The following is a 17,615-nucleotide window of genomic DNA, read 5'->3' as shown; positions in this document are numbered from 1 at the left end:
GGAAGCCTGTTGAGCCTTAGTCGGCCAACAGCCTTTGATATAATTAAATAATTCTGCCTCCAAAGCGTTTTTATCTGAGCCAAATTATAGGCATTAGGATAGCAGTGATGTTGGCTTTGCCAGCCAAGACTAAAATTAGGTTGCATGATTTATCTTATAACTTGTTTGGGTGCTGACAAATAGTGCCAAATCTCTGTATGGATTCCCTGAGCTGCACTTATGTGGGGGGAAAAAAGCTGGAGGAGAGAACATCAGGAGGGTGGAAGTGTGTCACCTTTACTTTATTGCTGCTGTGCTTTTTTTTTAACATGTCGGTGCCATCCTGAGGAAGCATGATCTGTGAATTCTACAGCTATCCAATTTCTTTTAATTAAAAACATCTCTAAAGTTCTCTTCCACTAGAGGAGACTGGCTTCTCTCATACAGCAAAATATAAGCTGGGAAAGAGTGTGATTTCTTTACACATCAGGAGAGTAAAGATGGGGAAAGGAGAGGAGCTAAAGAGTCATGGATATACAATAGAGTCTGTGTGAATTTTTAGACTGGAAATTGTAAGTCTTCTATCTGCTGAATGACCTGAAAACTCATCACAGTTAGAACATAACAGGCCAAAAACTATGTCTTTAAAAGCTGGATCTTGGTAATATTTAAGGCATTTTGTAATGACTTGGTTAGAAAACACTCTCTTCATCAACCCAAGTTGTCATTTCTCGGCTTGAAATTTTCTTCAAACAAGTGTTTTTTGTGTGCTTTTCTCTAAGCATATTTGCAGCATTTCAAAATGTAAAATACAAAATCTTTTTGAAATTCATGAGTCCTTGCTGATGAGTTTCAATTTTCTTTATTGTTTGCCTTAACAAGAGAGAAGCAGTCAAGAGCCAAGTGGAAAGTATCTTAGAGGTCTTTTCCAACCTAAATGATTCTGTGTGTAGTTAAGAACAGCATTAGTGTTTGGGACTATCTCTCTGCAAGTGGAGGCTGGATTATTTGACAGACAAAGGGCCATGGAATCACCAAAGGCCCGCACGGGGTGATTGCCCTGGTGGCAGCGGGTGAGGTGCCCCCTCACCTCTGCTCCAGATAATCCCAGACCTGCACTACCGGCAGCCACAAATCACAAAACTATTAAGGGAGGAAGGGACCTCGGGAGATCATCTAATCCAACTGCCAAGGCAGGATCACCTGGAGCAGGTGGCATGGGAACACAGTGGGTTTGGAACATCTCCGGAGAGGAAGACTCCACAGCCTCCATGGGCAGCCTGTTCCAGGGCTTTGTCACCCTCAGCGCAAAGAAGCTCTTCAGCTGCTCCGGGGAGAATTTTGAAAACACATTTTCCGGATTGTAAACTCCATTTCCCACCCTAATGTTTGAGAACGGAATGAAGGGAGGCTGGGGGGGGGCGGGGGCCGGAAAGAACTTGAGCTCATGGCATGGGTTAAACAGCGGCTCAGAGATGTCCGGATGCGTAGGTCAGGGCCGCGGTCCGTCAGAGCCAGTTGTCCCCAGTGCTTTCCACGCCCTGGGTCCCAGTAGTTCCCGGGGGCTCAGCCGGCACCTCCCAAGGGGCCGGCGCCTCCCGGCAGCGCCGCCCCGCGATGCCGCGGCCCCGCCCCATGGAGCCGCGCCGGGGGCGGGACTGCCCGGCGGCGGTCCGAGGGCTGGAGGCCGGTGCCGGCGGTGTTCGGCCCTCGGGGGCAGCGCTGCCGATGCCTGCGCTGTGGCCGCTGTGCCTCGCCCTGGGAGCCGCGGCGGCGGCGGCCGCGGGCGGGGGCGGGCGGCCGAGCGCCGAGCGCAGCGCCGTGTGGGGGCCCGGGCTGCGCGCCGCGGCCGCGCTCCCCGCGCGGTACTTCTATGTGCAGGCCGTGGACGCCCTAGGGCTGAGGTGAGGGCGGCGGCGGCTTTTCGGGGAGATTCTGGGCACGGTCAAGCCGAGAGGCTTGCGATTTGCTCGTAGAAGGTGCAGGCTAAAAGCTCCCTCTACGTGACTCTGCATATCACTTGGCAAGAGCTAATTAATCTTTTCAAGGAGTATCAAATAAGGGCGCGAGGGGATGAGATGAGAGGATGAAAACGTTCAGCAGCAAAGCATACGTGTTAGTCAGTGGAAAAATTCATTATTTATTCTCCTTTGTCAAAACTTTAGCAGTGACTAATACATTTAATTTGTTAGGTTCAGGCATCCTGCTTGTTTCCACTGTTGGGAACATTAATATTTCTCCTACGTGCCGAGGCACAAGATCAGTAGAATATTTTAGGAATTACTCCATAGGCCAATAGGTAAACTTATTTGGAATGAAATAGGACGATGAGCAATAGCCATAAACTGGAATACAGGAAATTTCACCTCACCATGAGGAAAAACTTTCCCTGAGGGTCGTAGAGGACTGGAACGGGCTGCCGAGGGAGGCTATGGAGTCTCTGTCTCTGGAGACATTGCAAACCCCCCTGGACATGTGCCTGTGTTCCCTGCTGCAGGTGACCCTACTTTGGCAAGGGGATTGGACTAGATGGTCTCCCGTGGTCCTGTCCAACCCTATCAACTCTTGTGATTCTGTGATTTTCAGAGGATACTCATTGCTTTCCATTTATTTAGGAAAACTGGTCATGCAACCTAGATAGGTGCTCAGAATGCTCCATCAAGGTCATCCAGATTAGGTGCACCATGGCTTGTGTGAGTATGGAAGCTGCCAATTTAGCTTAACTTGGATGGTAAATATTTCTTGCATTTAATTGAACTGGCAGCTCTTGAGTATGTCTGGACAAGTTTTAAGAAAGGTGGTAGGAGTAGCTGAACTAAGGAGTTAACAGCCCAAGAGTCTGGTCACCGCCTGGAAGAAAAGTGAAAGGAAGCTGACAGCATTTTGACGGCACCAGCTTTGTTGATACCTCAATGATATATGATAACTTCATGATTATTCAAATTGTTTTATTTGGGTTTTATACAGGTTTTTCTGTTTTGGTGTATGTTTAATTATACCAAAACATCTCATTTACACACTGAATTACGTGATCCCTGTATAATTTTTTCCCTGTTTTTTTTTTCCCATATAAGCTACCATAATGATTAAGAAGTGTAACTTTGTTCATTACTTCCTTAAATAATACCTGGAAAATAAGGTAATCTGAAAGCATTTTGCTTCTGAATGTAAAATAATAGACTTATTAATCTGTTAAAGTGAACATTCGGATGTGCTCGTAGAGGCCTAACGTGGCTCAGAGGAAATCATGGCTAACAAGGCTCGCTGGAAATCTGTTGACTTGCAAAGGAATGGACCAGACTAAGAAGTCTGTTGTGTGTTTCCTTTGTTTATTAAGCTCCCACTTATTCTCTGGGTAGGTTCACTTCATCACCAGGTGAAAATGCATTCCAGGTGAAGATCACTGCTCCTGAAGAACAGTTCACTCGTGTTGGTGTGCAAGTATTGGATAGGAAAGATGGTTCCTTCCTCGTGAGGTACAGGATGTATGCGAGCTACATGAGCCTGAGGATAGAAGTCAAAACTGGAGATAAGCATGTTGCAAAGTCTCCATATATTTTAAAAGGTAAGAGGCACCACTATACACAGGTTTCCTGTCATGGCTGACAAAGTGTGTCCCAGAATGTCTTTTACTAGAAGCATAGGTTTCTTTGGGACCTCATACTTCTCTAGACTATCAAATCCCATTGGAATTATGGATTCATTATATGTGTCCGACACATAGTATTCAAAATAATGAAAGGAAGGAAGTGCTGTGAAGCTGTTGCCTAATAAATACAGGTAGAAGGCTCACACATAAGCTGATGTAGGTTGACATGACTCCATTAGAGTTAAAAAAAATGCAGACATATCCATTTAGAGTTGCTGAAGTTTTGACCCTAAGCAATGAATGTTCAGTGCTTGACCCTGTTCTGTGATCTCAACAGCTCAATATTATGACTTATTAAAAGTAAAATAATAATTTTGTTCCCAATAGGACCTATTTACCATGAAAACTGTGACTGCCCTCAGGAGGAAAGCAGTGCATGGCTGGAAGAGATGAACTGCCCTCAAACCTTTCCACAGATTCAGAGAGACCTAGCAAATTTTCCCATTGTTGACCCAGATAAGATTGCAAAAGAAATTCCACAGAGGTTTGGACAAAGACAGAGTTTGTGTCACTACACTATCAAAGACAATGAGGTATGGAATCTGGTTGATCTGAAGTCCATATGGCTCATGGTAAGCCATGAGCAGTTTGGTTATTCCCAATTGTAAAAGCTTCTTGTAGTGTATTCTTTAAGAACAAGACTTTGCTTGCTTCTCTGTCCTTGAATACTCTGCAGTTTGTGTACGAGCTCAGCAGTGTCTGTCCTACATTGTAAGTGCTTTTTTGTCCATGCTACAGCTGAAACACAGTGAAAGCAAATTACTTTCCAGGCAATCAGTATGAGTACTGGGCACACACCCAAGTCTCCTAAATGCTAATTCAGTTTCCTGTTCTCTGAGCAATACTGCTGTGATGTGTCACAATCATCTAATTTGAAGTACATCAATAAATTACATCACGCATAATTCTGGGATACCACTTTTAGCTGAACTGAGGATCAGAGCTACAATTCTTTATAAAAAAGAATTGTATATACTGTACTTATTTCAGTGGAGTTTTATATGGAAATTAGAAGAATGGAACACCACAGAAATAGGCAACAGTTTCTGCTTCCATGAAACAGACCTCAAACATCTGCAAAAGCAAACAAAGCTTGTAATTTTTTTTTCATCACTTTTCTGTGATGAGATTTCTATTGCTTCCCAGCTGATTCATAAATCTGTACAGCTATATACTCTGTCTGAGTAGCTACTGTGCGATTAAAAGAGCTCTGAATTGTGCCAGCCGTTCTCTGAAATCAAATCACCCAGTAAAACCTTTGTTTATTTTCAGGTTTATATAAAGACATACGGGGAACATGTTGGCTTCAGAATTTTCATGGATGCCATACTGCTTTCTTTGACCAGAAAAGTGAGTACATCTGTACAGCCACTTCTTCTGGATGTCCTAATTTATAGAAGCCTGGCCTTAAATACACATCAGCATATTTGTTGCTCTTTCTGTTAAAAAACTCTTGCTCTTTGATTAATTATGGAGAGGTCATGGATTTTCCTTGTTTGAAGCTGTCATGTTCTAGAATGCCATCTGATTGAGTATCATAGAAGTTAATTGAATAAGCAGGATTTTATATGTGAGTTTGATAAGCCAACAAGGTATGTTTTGGAGTTTTTTTTCTGTAAAATAAATAAATCATCCTGTAGCATCTAGCAGAAGATTATGTCTCTGCAGGTACATTGCTGCAAAAAGCTGAACACAAGTTAACATAACATGTTAAAGAAATATGAAGTAACCTTTCCACTATCCTCAGGATTAGTAATGGGTCGGTTATGCTACTCTGTGTGCCTTTGGGTGTCATGCTTTAAGGATTGCTCTGTTGCTAACATTGCTGAACTAACATTGACAGAAGAATGGGAAAAATGACTAAATGTCCACATGAACATTACTTTAAGTGGGGATTGTTTCATCTAACACTGCCTACAAGAGGACATGATGTCTAAGGGAAAACATGAATGTAGACTACAATTACCTAAAAGATTGTTCTCTGGAAGATGGAAGTAAACTGTCCTTGGTGTCAGTAGTGTTGGACAAGAAATAACGGAGTTAAATTGCATCTAAGGACTTCAGACTAAAAGTTGAAAAATAATTGCTAACTCTGTTTACAGATCTAGAAAACACGGTTTATATAATTCCCATTGAATACCATTAAATAAGAATGTTTATTAGGATAGTGCCACTGAGTGTCAGTAGATAGCTGGTTGGAGAAGATTCAAGCTGCTGATTGACTGGTGCTGGGGATGTGTAGAAAATACAATTTGTAGGGTTCATGCCCATTACAACCATTAGATGGCACCGTAGTAATGAAGTTTAGTGCTGAGCATTAGACTGTGTAGCAATTACCCTTTGAAAGGAATAGAGTATCTTCCACCATTTGGAAGTGTTTGATACTTGGCAAATTATTAATTTCTTTTGTTTTGAAAGAGGCAACTGAGAGGGATGTATTGGAGATGTATGTTTTTAAAAAAATGAAATTAAGAGAGTGAACTGAGATACGACATTAGTTCTGCAATGACCTTATATGTGCCTTCAGGGTTCTGTAAAATGCAGCCATATGTCATGTTTTGCTCTCCAGACTGAACTGTCCCACCATTTTCAGTGTTTCCTCACAAGGCAGCTGGTCCTTTCTTTGGAAAAGTACAAAGCTGTCTTTCTTTCTACCTTTTCTTACTTCACTTGAAATCACAAACTCAATACAGGGGTGCATCACAGTTTCATAAAGCAGCAAAATTATGCCCTCTGTCCTGCTTCCTGGCCATCAGCAGTATTTTTCTTGCCTTTTGGCTGTGACAGTGATTTCAGGTATGGTTCCAAATATTATTAACAAGTGATGATGTTATGCTTAATAATTAACCAAAGCACTGACTAAATGTGGTCTTCCCATCATGGCTGTTTATTTCTGTTTCTTGTCTTCTGTTGGATTTAGGCATCCTGCAGACACAGGGTGAATCAGATCACTGATGTGACAAAAACTGATTTACCAGCCAGCATCAGTTTTCTATATACTAACAAGATGATGATCCAGCTTACCTTGAAACGATACAATTGCTGACTAGTGCCAGTGCTAACATGATAAAAAGATTGTGGAGCCAATCATGTAAAGTATAGCAGAAACCATCCTCTAAAAAGTGTGCTCCTTTGCCTTATGTGACTTTGTACAAATCTTTTTAAAAAATACTATTCTGTAGGCTTTACTCTGTGGTCTCAGTACTTCCAACACATTTCTAAATGTCAGTGATTTATTACAGGTACATTAAGTATATTAGACACCTGGCTATTTTTCATCTTAGTGTGGTTATTTTCAAAATGCAAGATGCCAGCAGAATACTGTTTGTGCTAAACTGCATTTGTGCCTACTTTGCTTCTCTTTAGGTGAAAATGCCAGATGTAGAATTTTTTGTTAATCTGGGGGACTGGCCTTTGGAGAAAAGGAAGCCCCCACAGAACTTGCACCCGATCTTCTCATGGTGTGGGTCCAGTGAGTCAAAAGACATTGTCATGCCAACATACGACCTAACAGACTCAGTTTTGGAGACTATGGGACGGTAAGAAATGGCTTAAACTTTTCACAAAATTCACAATGAATGATCTTCCATAGAGATCTGTATGGTAACAGTTTATTAAATATTTTCATTTACTCACTGAGACACTGGCATTCTAGGTAGACAGTAACTGTGTAATCAATATATTATTATGCTTCACTGTTTCATTTAAAAAATCCAAATTTATCTAAACGTGGTCAAATCACTGAAAATAGCACTTAAGAGTGTTTCAAGGCTAGGTATTTGATTTGTTTGCTTTGCTTTTCCCCCCATGAACTTGTTGACAACTAGCCAGGTGTCTTGCTTCCCTGATTTTGTTAGAATCTGGTTTTTTGTACCTTTCAAATCCCAACACAATTATTGGGAATTCTTGAACTAGGAGCTACCATCTCCCACTTTGATTACTGACTGTAACTAGCCTTGGCAACTGCTCTTTTCTGTCTTGAAACACTACAAAGACAGCTTGCTTCTAAGAAATCTTTGTAATCCATCTTGAAGTTACCATTTCACTGCATTTAGTTCAGGTTCCTTTTTTTTCTCAAGAGTTTTTCTAATTTGCTATCCCTTGCCCTCTCAGTTTATGTGTTTAATTTCTTCACATTTTTAAGTATGTGCAATATGTTTTACTAAGCAAGTTACAGTACCTTGCATCACCTTCTCTGGCAACCATATCTACTTTTACCTATTTTTTTCCATGACAGCTGACAGGTACTGTTTCCTCATGCCATGTTGTTGAATGATGCCATCATGCTACGTGCCTGTGAATTTAACATTCATTATGTTTCTATTGCTGCAAATGACTGATACAGTAACACATTATGAGGCGCTTATGACTTCCCTTCATCTTTGCTCTCTGCCTATGGGTACTGTGAACTCTTAAGTAACTGCACTTTAAAAAGTTTCCAGTAGGCTTCACTATTGAACCAGTTCTTTCTGCTGTAGAGTCAGCCTGGATATGATGTCAGTCCAAGCAAACACTGGCCCATCGTGGGAAGAGAAGAACGCCACAGCCTTCTGGAGAGGACGTGACAGCCGCAAAGAGAGGCTTGAGCTTGTAAAACTCAGCAGGAAATATCCACAGATCATAGATGCTGCTTTCACAAACTTTTTTTTCTTTAAACACGATGAAAGCCTCTATGGCCCTATCGTTAAGCACATTTCATTTTTTGATTTTTTTAAGGTAAGCCACTAATAATTTTTCGTAGAAGTCAGTTCTCATTGTTTCCAATTATCAAATAACTTAGTATGTATTATTGAAAATAAAGTGATTTTTAGTTTTTCAGGACACCACCAGTAACAAGCATGACTAGACATCCCTCCAGTGGGATTAACTCCTATGTAGCTCTTACCCTCAGGATAATAATGTCTGATTTACATCTAAAGGTTCTGTAGAACCTCATGTAATCTATGTAATTTCAAGTTCCTTTTTATCTCTTTTTCCTGATTCAGCGATCAGGACTACTAACATAACTAACATAGTGGGAAAATCAGTGGATGAAGTGGCACATCTACCCTCACATCCAAGGATGAGCACCTAAGAATTCCTGGAGAACTTAATTGATGAAGCTCTGTGTACCCTGCACTGTGATGAATTCCAAACTAGATAATAAAAGCTTCTTAGACATTGATGCTTGCCTAGCCAGTCCTACCTGTCTCAATATCGGCAAGTCAGTAACACCAGTGCCCTCAGAATATAACCTAACCGAGCCACTGGGATCTTGTGGTTTTTAATAACTTCTGGTTCTTTTCTTTCCAGTATAAATATCAAATTAATATTGATGGCACAGTGGCAGCATACAGATTGCCTTATCTACTAGCAGGAAACAGTGTGGTGCTAAAGCAAGACTCCATCTACTATGAGCACTTTTATAACGAGCTGCAGCCATGGAAACACTACATCCCATTTAAAAGTGACCTGAGTGATCTGCTAGAAAAACTACAGTGGGCAAAAGATCATGATGAAGAGGTAAAATATGCATTAAGAAGTATGCAGTAATGTTTCTAGAAGAGAACAGAAATTGAATTTCTTTAGAAAAAAAGCAAAAAAAATACTAGGAGAACTTGAAATTTGTTTTCATCAACTCTACAAAGAAGAAAAACCCTCAAAAATGCATAATATTGTCCTTAATTTGAAATAAAATTGAACTTCAGGAAACAAAGAGTATCTTCCTAACAAAACCTTAACTTTTAAAAAGAATTGTTTATTTGAGTTATCCTAAACTGTCAACTTCATTTGTAACTCCACAACCAACAGTAGCACCCTGAAATAAATACTAATTCTGGGCAATTAAAAAAATAAACCAAACTTTCATTTTCTTTGACAGGCAAAAAATATTGCAAAATCTGGACAAGAATTCGCAAGAAACAATCTCATGGGAGACCACATTTTTTGTTACTATTTCAAACTTTTCCAGGTCAGTATATTTTTAATGGCTACTGGCACAGAAATAGAAATCACACAGCAAGAATCTGGGGCAACAGAACTGCTGGACATTGGCCAGTCTGGTACTTGAAGCCACGAAGCAAGCATCAGCAATTAAAATCTTCATTTGGTTTTTACAAACATTGTATTCAATTTATATGCTATGAAACCCCTTCAGACTATGCTGGCTGTTTGGGAGGCAGTGGGATCCCATAAATCTTGATTTAATCTGCCAGAATATGTAGCCCACAATGATCAAAGAATTCCACATCAGACACACACCCTGTGAACCACAGCTGAAAATATCTGTGCATTAGCACCAAGATATTGAACTCCAGGGAGGCACCCAAAGGGGCTCCCATCTGCAGCTGAGTGTTCCCTCACCCTGTCTGTGACAGTCTGAAGGAACAGATTGTGTAGCCCCAGAGTTTTTACAGAGTTGCTCAGCTGATTTGGTACAATATTGGCAACTAGATGTACAATCTAAAAAATTTATGGATTAATGATACCTTCCTTTTCTAAAACTAGGAATACGCCAGCTTGCAAGTGAGTGAACCAAAAATCAGAGATGGGATGGAGAAGGTGCAGCAGCCTGATGATGACCTTTTCCCATGCACTTGCCACCGAAAAAAGGTACAGCCTATGCAGAGTTAAATGTAAAGTGCTGAGTGTCTTCAGTTCCTGCTCAGCCCCGCTGGAGCAGGGCTGCTCAGTGCTCCACAGTATCAGTTATCAGGCCAGGCCATTAACACCTATCGAACTTAGAAACACTTCTTGATGTATTTGCAGGACTAGACAGTGAAAAATAGGCTTCCAGTTAACTGAAACATGTTTCTTCTTTCTTGACTGCAGGCCAAAGATGAACTCTGACAGAAGTAAATACATTTTTTCAGTATTTACCTAAATTCAGACTGTCTTCTTAAAGAAAAAAGAAAACTTCTGGGTTAGTATGCCTGTGGATAATGTCAGTGGATATTTTAAAGTTTACCATTTCATGATCTACGTATGGAAGAAAACAAAACACCCCTGATTTCCTTTTCATCATGCAGTGGTGGCAGAACCTTATTCAAACACATTTTTATAATTTTTTTAAAATAAAAAACATGTTTGTATCAGTCATGTGTTCCTGTCCTGAGTTACCTTGGACATGCAGGTACTTTTTACTCATGCTTGTATATAGTAAGTCTTTTCACAAACATGAAGCTATTCTGCAAAGAAGGGCTGACGAGAATTGTACATCGTCCCCCCTCTACTCTCCATCCATCCATCGGCATCTTTTTTCAGACCACAACTTTGCTCCTTCTGAGAGACTCTCAAAGGCAATGCTGTGAGGTTCATAATAAATCTTGTTAACCTGAAGGAAAACCACAATTCCAATAGGGAATTGTAAGCTTGGTTATACCAACAGGTTACTAACAAACAACCCATAATGAGAAAGGCTGCAGCTGCCAGTACACACTAAGTGTTTCATCCACGCTCCAATGTCAGAGCTCAGTGACCTGAGTTCCTCCTGTCACAATAGATGCAGAACTGGTTCCTGCTCCAGGAGCTCCTCCATCACCAAACACAATTTGTCTACCAGTTTTTATTTATCAGAGAGTGCCTGTGATCAGTCCTTTAGACAAAGAACATTGGCGAAGGGGACTTCTCAAAACTGAACCATGTTCTTTGCTCCAGTGCCCAGCTGTGCCTGCATTACCTGCTCCTCCTCCCCACACAGGCAAAATCTGGCTCCTTAAAGTGGCAGACACTGTGACCAGCCAGGGATTCCTCTCCCTGCCTCATAGGTTTGGAAACACCTGGGAAGGCCAGCACACAACACCAAGGCAAAGCAGTACACCAGGCTCGCCAGCCTTAGGGGATGTGCTGGCAGAACCCTACCAATCAGAGGTTTTAATTGCAAGTGAGTACAGCATCAGTAATATACTCGGAAATTGAGCAACCTTAAAGATACTCTGTCCAAGCAGATTTTTTTCCAGTATATTACTTCAAATACTAGTCAAAAGCATTACTTAATCCTCTGCATTCCCAAGTGTTGTATTTGGTTATTTGCATAGAAACACAGAGAACAATGCTGCCATTATATATTTTCTGTCCTTCTGGAAGTTCTTTATTGTTTTGCATTTTTTTTTCATTCATACAAAGCTTTATTTGCATTTGCACTTAGACCTCTGAAAACATCAGTTTTTAAAAAAATATGCCTCTAAAAAATAACAAACCCTTTATTTGCCACATGTAGGAAAAATGAAATTAAGATACTGCTTGAATACTGCAAATTATTTGTGCTGCAGCTGGACATGCTCTCTAAGCCAAGAAAAAACTTGTGCATTTACTTCTTCCATGACATCATCTGCTGTTCGTCCTTTGACTGCCATCCCATGGTTTGCTTTATCAATCCAATGGATTTTTTTAGGGGCTTTCATTTTGCTCACCACACCTTCTAGCAATTGCTGTGGAGAAAACAAGAATGCAAGTATTAGAGAATTGGTTGCTACCAACTCTGTAACTCCTAGATGGCTCTTGCTTTGCCTGTGTAATGCAAAATAGGCAGCTCCTAAAAAGCAGATGGATCTGTGTGCACATGAAAAACACCTTGCTAGGAAAATGGGATGTATTCTCTATTCAGGATATGAATACTGAGACCTGCTCAAAGCATTACCCTCACTCAGAGAACAGCAGAAAATTAGAACTTCAAAGGAGTCAATTTTTACTGTCAGAGGGTAGTGCTGGCAATAAAATGATAAAATTGAAGTCAGTCTGCAGAGGCTGAGTAGCAATGTAATTCCTTAGGGACTAGCTTTGACACTGTTGTAATTTCTCAGGAAACTGATCTAAGAACCAGCTCACAAAATCAAAGATTCCACCATAAAGAGGGCACTCCAAGATCTACTTGCTGGTCACTAGCCTGACATTTTGGCAACAAATCCTCACAAAAGCAATATGACTCCTTAGAAACTGTCCAAGCATGGAAAATGCCAATTTTACATAGACCCAAATTCACACTGACCTGTTCAAGAACAACAGATGCCTGTTTGCAAGGAAACATGGCAGAAAAGCACTGTTTCCCTCTCTCTGTACACCTGCTCTTCGTCTCTACAAAAATATCACTTTTTACCACAGAAGCCTGACTTGGGGGTAGAACCGCTTTGCAAGAAGAATTTGCCATGAAAAATGTCACATGTGACCAATGTGACATTGGTGGCACTGCACAGATTTTGTAACTTGAAACAGATAAAACAAAATAGCAAATAACTCACTCCTTCCATAGACCACTTTTAATTTATGTAATCCTATCGAAACCATTCAAATCAGGGGTATTTCAGTGACCCAAAGATGAGCTTGCTAAAGTGGAAGATCAAGCGTGTTCCATTACATTTGAAGCAGCTAAAGGAAGCACTGCCAGGCTTCCTTGTGTCTGATGAAGTTTTCTACCCAAGGCTTCCTTCAGAAGACACCTATTTAGGCAAGGCTGTTAATCAGGTGAAATACAGGCATCACTGAGGCTCATTGCTGCTCCTCCAGACTGCCCTTTCACAGCAGGATTTACCAGGGTACTCACTTTTTCACACATCTCATCTGCTGATCCTGAGACAAACAGCACTGGACATGTGATCAGTAATAAATCCTCATCCCAGAGCTTGGACTGCAGCTTTGGTCGATGCAATGGGTAAGATAAACACACAAGACCTTGAATGAAGCCATCATCATCATCACCCTGGCTCAGCTGACGTATCACAGACGCAGCAGCTCGTGAGCCCATGGAACGGCCTTTCTCCCATGCAGAAATAAAGGAAAAAAGTATTATCTGCTGTCACCTCATCTACATTCTGGTTTAGTAAACAACTCCCCAAACCAATCCAACTGAGTGTATTTCACTGGCACAAAATTCTACGGATGGTCTACTTAACGAAAAACATTAATCCTAATTTCAACATTTTCTGCTAAGATAATTTGTCTAGTTGTAACATTTACACCCCTGTTTAAAAAAGAAGGGGAAAAGAAAGAAAATATAAACGGATAGGGATCCCTTGCAATGCTGGAAGGAACAACACCCCATTCTGGGGACAAGGGGAGAGAAGGACTGGTCCTATGCTCCAGAGCCTGGAAATTTGAAACAGCCATGACAGTATCCTGTGTCATGATTTTCATGCAACCTCAATTTGCTCAACTTCAAAACAAAATTCTGTGCTTGATTTCACTTGGCTCACAAAACAAATCCAGCAAGTGTTTATGCACACCTTGAACTTCAGCCTAAAAGTAAAAGTAGAAGGGAAAAAAGTGTGAACTTGGAACATGAGATCAGTCAGTAACAGCAAGGGAATATCAAAGTATTTCCTTAAAGAGGAGGCATATGAGCTGACAATGCACTGCAATTGAGTGTTGCAAGTTGCTAGTTCTTATAGCAACACAGACATGGTTTCACTTAAGAGCAAACTTAGAATTTTCCCTATCAAGATATTCCTAACCACCCCCATCTATTCCCCTTTTCACAAAACATAGCTGACTTTTTTTATCCACCACTAGGTTTTAATTACCAAAACCTGTTTTGGGAAAACTGTTTTCCATTTATCAGGATTTTTCAAGACCTGCAGTTAAAAAGTACACATGGATAATTAGAAAACTCATGCCCTGTAAATTCTAAGTGACAAGGAAGTTTTCTCCCAAAGTACCTGGAAAATACAACTTTCTTTCCTCTTCTACAGTAAGAGTGTACCATAAGGAGGGTTCGTTCACTTGCTTCTCACCAAAGTGGGACAGATTTGGAATACTTACAGATTGCCATTACTAGAGACAGTATAAGAGAGAAAATTATTGATAATAAAAACAATACCTGCAAGGAAAACACCAGAAAGTTTATAATCATCACAAAGTTTTAAGTATTCCTAAAGAAATAAGAGAAAGAGAAACATTATAAGTCGGGAAGATGGCGATCTCTTCTGTTTGTAGCTACTACACAGAAAATGGGAAGCTCTTTCAGCACTGCAGATTAAAGAAAAGATACATACAAGGTGCTCTCTTGGGTTTTATGACATAAATGGTTTCATAACGTTTTGCAGCAACAACGTAAACATAATCAATTTCACATTAGCTCTCAGCAAATCTAAAATATCAGATACCCTATAAAGTTACCAAAACATAAGTGATTACTATGTATCAACTCAGTTACAGTAACAGACCCCATTGTGTGGGGTGTGATGGGCACACTCTTGGCCCATCAAAAGGAAAAGCAGGTTTGCAAAAATGCCCTTCATTGAAATTATGTATTTGTGACACGATCAGTTATGTCCAACAGAAAAGATAAAATTCAGCAACATTTTTTCACGTTTTAGGAGATAACTAATCAGATGCTGTCTTATCAGATCATCTTAGCAGGTGCCTTAAAATTACCTTTACATAGCAGCATATTAACATAAATGCACTAACAACATTATGCTTTTTCCATAAAGACAGTAAAGTCTGACCTCAAATTAATGTACATATAATCATAATGACTTCATACAGAATTCCTTTAGAACTGGACTTTGGTCCCCAATAAAAATGCCTCCTACTCAATGCAAGCAGATCGCCCTTCCTAAATTCTTTACTCAGCTTGTTTCCATCCTAAATTCTTCCACTTTTTGTAAGCTGTAACCTTTCCCATGAAACACCCTTGCTTTTTGTCAGGTTTTTCTTTGTCCCTGATCTCAAACCCACACACTTGTGGCAGCTGCTCCAGCTGTTGCCCATCTAAGAACTGCTTCTGCTGTTTCTATTAATGCACAGTGCTCCATTTACCTAAACATTGGTTCTCATTTTCCCACTGTTGCTTGACTAATCTCTGGCTGTAATTTGAGAAACCCGGAAGACAGCACCCATGGATCTAAGCTTTGGTCTAAGAATTTTTTCACTCCTTACCACAACTGCTTTGAAAGCCTTAGTCCTGTAAGCAACATTAAGGCCTTTACAAGTAAACCGCAGGCACAGAACTCCATGGGATGCAAGACAGGCTGCCAAGGACACTAAGTGAGGGAAATTCATGTCTCCTCCAGCTCCATGAGTAAGAATCACTCCATATGTTGGTTTCTTCTCTGGGACAGAAAAGATAGCATCAAGGTATTTGTTTCCAAAAGGTATTTTCACTTTAACCTAGAAATGAAACAAAACCCAATATCATTATTATAAAAAAACCAAAAAGCCCCCCAAAAAAACCAAGGAACTGTTGCCAGTCTCTACATCTACACATTATTATGAAAAAAACCCGAGACAATTAAGAAATAAACCCAAATTGCAAGCCTGTTTTTATTTCTTCTGTTTAAGAGTACTAGTTGAGTAACTGCACCTCTGGCTCAAAAAGTTTTCATACAATAATGGGCAATTCACTTTATGACTCCACACCTTATGTTCTGCATTAGAGAATGAAGCTTCAAAGCATAAAGTGAAATGATTCTGTCCCTACCTATACATCTATGTCAAGCTTTTCCAGACCTAACTAGCTGCCTAGACCATAATACGTGACATTAAGACATAGCCTAGCAAACATTTTGAAATCACACAGTGGTAACCACTGAGTGAAGCAGCAGCCTGCACAGAGGCGAGGACTGAACCTTCCCCAGGGACTGGGGACAGCACAGGTTCGGCCAAAGCTCCAGGGGGACATCAGCACAGCCAGCTGGAGGAGCTGACCCAGACACAAGACCTGCTCATGTTCTGCGGAATGAACGGGACTGGGCAACACAAGTGGCCCTGTGGCGGCTTCTGAGAGCAAAAAGGACACCCGGGGCTGGGATAAACTCAGGGAAGGCGCTCCTTGGCAGCACCCCGCAGAGGAGCTGCACAGGCCGAGGGAAGCGCTCAGCGGCCCTGCCGAGCCGCGGCCCCCGCAGCCCCCGGAGGGACGGCAGATGCCAGAGAGGAAGGGGCTGGCGGAGCACACGCGGGACAGCCAGAGGCCTGCACACAGGGACAGGCAGAGCTGCAGCCGCCACCAGCCACGGACACACTTCTCCTGGGAAGGCAGAGGCGGCAGCGCACCCACCCCGCCGCCCCTGCCCAGCTCCAGGGCCTCCTGAGAGGGGAAGGGCAGCTGTCCCGGGCTGCAGGACCCCGCTCATCCCCACGGGCGGTAGGTGCACGGCCCAGCGCCGGCCATACCTCCGCCCGCCCGCTCATCCCGCCGTGACGTCACCGGAGTGACAGCCCCCCGCGCCAGTCCCGCCCCGCGGCCCGGCTGCCGCTGCGCTGATTGGTCAGAGCCGGCGAGGCCCCGCCCCCTTGAGAGGGAGAGGTAGAGGCCTGCGGGGGGCACAGGGGGCTGAGGAGGGACGCGGGTTGGGCCGTGTTAAATACATAAAACACCCAGAAATAAATAAAGCCCCACGTAAATTGTTTTTATTCAGCCGTGTGTACAAAAACTCCACGGACTGCTAGGTGCTAATTCAGCAGAAATAAAGCAAATTGCTTAGGGATTGTTGGGAAAAATCAGGGTTTTACTGACTTCAAGGAGTACAGATGAGATGCTTGGGATGGGTCACAGAGTCACAGAGTCATTTAGGTTGGAAACGACCCCTGAGACCATCGAGCCCAACCTATGACTGAACACCACCATGTCAGCAAGACCAGGGCACTGAGTGCTGTATCCAGTCATTTCTTGAGCACCTTCCAGGGATGGCGACTCCACCACCTTCCGTGGGCAGTCCACTGCAATGTTTAGAAACCCTTTCCATGAAGAAATTGCTCCTGATGTCCAGTCTGAACATCCCCTGGCACTGCTTGAGGCCATTTTCTCTCCCTTTTGCTGGTTGCTCGGGGGAAGACCACCCACCTGGCTGCAGCATCCTTTCAGGTGGTTGTAGAGAGTGATGAGGTCACCCTGATCCTCCTTTTCTCCCCTCCATCTCCCTCAGCTGCTCGTCCCGAGACTTGTACTCCAGACCTTTCAGCAGCTCCATCGCCCTTTTCTCTGTTGCCCTTGCTCAAGTGCCTCAATGTCTGTGCGGAAGTGAGGGCCCAGAATGGGACACAGCATTCAGGGTGGACTCGGCAGAGCCAA

At 42.2% G+C, this 17,615-nt stretch overlaps 2 protein-coding genes across 4 annotated transcripts; one reads left to right on the top strand and one right to left on the bottom strand.

Annotated features, from left to right (window-relative positions):
• The first annotated feature begins 1,651 nt into the window (after positions 1 to 1,651).
• POGLUT2 (protein O-glucosyltransferase 2) lies at positions 1,652 to 10,701 on the top strand. 2 transcript variants are annotated; one of them, XM_041423374.1, is made up of 10 exons: positions 1,652 to 1,883; positions 3,373 to 3,544; positions 3,956 to 4,161; positions 4,901 to 4,978; positions 6,995 to 7,167; positions 8,107 to 8,344; positions 8,921 to 9,130; positions 9,489 to 9,578; positions 10,115 to 10,219; positions 10,439 to 10,701. In XM_041423374.1, exons 2-10 carry the CDS (start codon positions 3,463 to 3,465, stop codon positions 10,454 to 10,456), a joined length of 1,200 nt encoding a protein of 399 aa, XP_041279308.1. In that variant the 5' UTR covers positions 1,652 to 1,883; positions 3,373 to 3,462; the 3' UTR covers positions 10,457 to 10,701. The 2 variants fall into 2 exon arrangements, with proteins under 2 accessions (XP_041279308.1, XP_041279306.1); XM_041423372.1 differs by having other exon boundaries at positions 3,339 to 3,544.
• A 1,018-nt stretch (positions 10,702 to 11,719) lies between these two features.
• On the bottom strand, positions 11,720 to 17,413 carry TEX30 (testis expressed 30). 2 transcript variants are annotated; one of them, XM_041423387.1, is made up of 5 exons: positions 17,388 to 17,413; positions 15,482 to 15,712; positions 14,418 to 14,469; positions 13,146 to 13,354; positions 11,720 to 12,036 (listed from the first exon to the last, which is right to left on the bottom strand). In XM_041423387.1, exons 2-5 carry the CDS (start codon positions 15,602 to 15,604, stop codon positions 11,863 to 11,865), a joined length of 558 nt encoding a protein of 185 aa, XP_041279321.1. In that variant the 5' UTR covers positions 15,605 to 15,712; positions 17,388 to 17,413; the 3' UTR covers positions 11,720 to 11,862. The 2 variants fall into 2 exon arrangements, with proteins under 2 accessions (XP_041279321.1, XP_041279319.1); XM_041423385.1 differs by lacking the exon at positions 17,388 to 17,413 and adding an exon at positions 16,718 to 16,756.
• Between the last annotated feature and the right edge of the window lie 202 nt (positions 17,414 to 17,615).

Source organism: Onychostruthus taczanowskii, unplaced genomic scaffold (genome assembly GCF_017590055.1).
Source record: "Onychostruthus taczanowskii isolate IOZ18803 unplaced genomic scaffold, ASM1759005v1 scaffold77, whole genome shotgun sequence".
Taxonomy (NCBI): domain Eukaryota; kingdom Metazoa; phylum Chordata; class Aves; order Passeriformes; family Passeridae; genus Onychostruthus; species Onychostruthus taczanowskii.
This window is presented reverse-complemented; position numbering and strand designations above follow the sequence as displayed.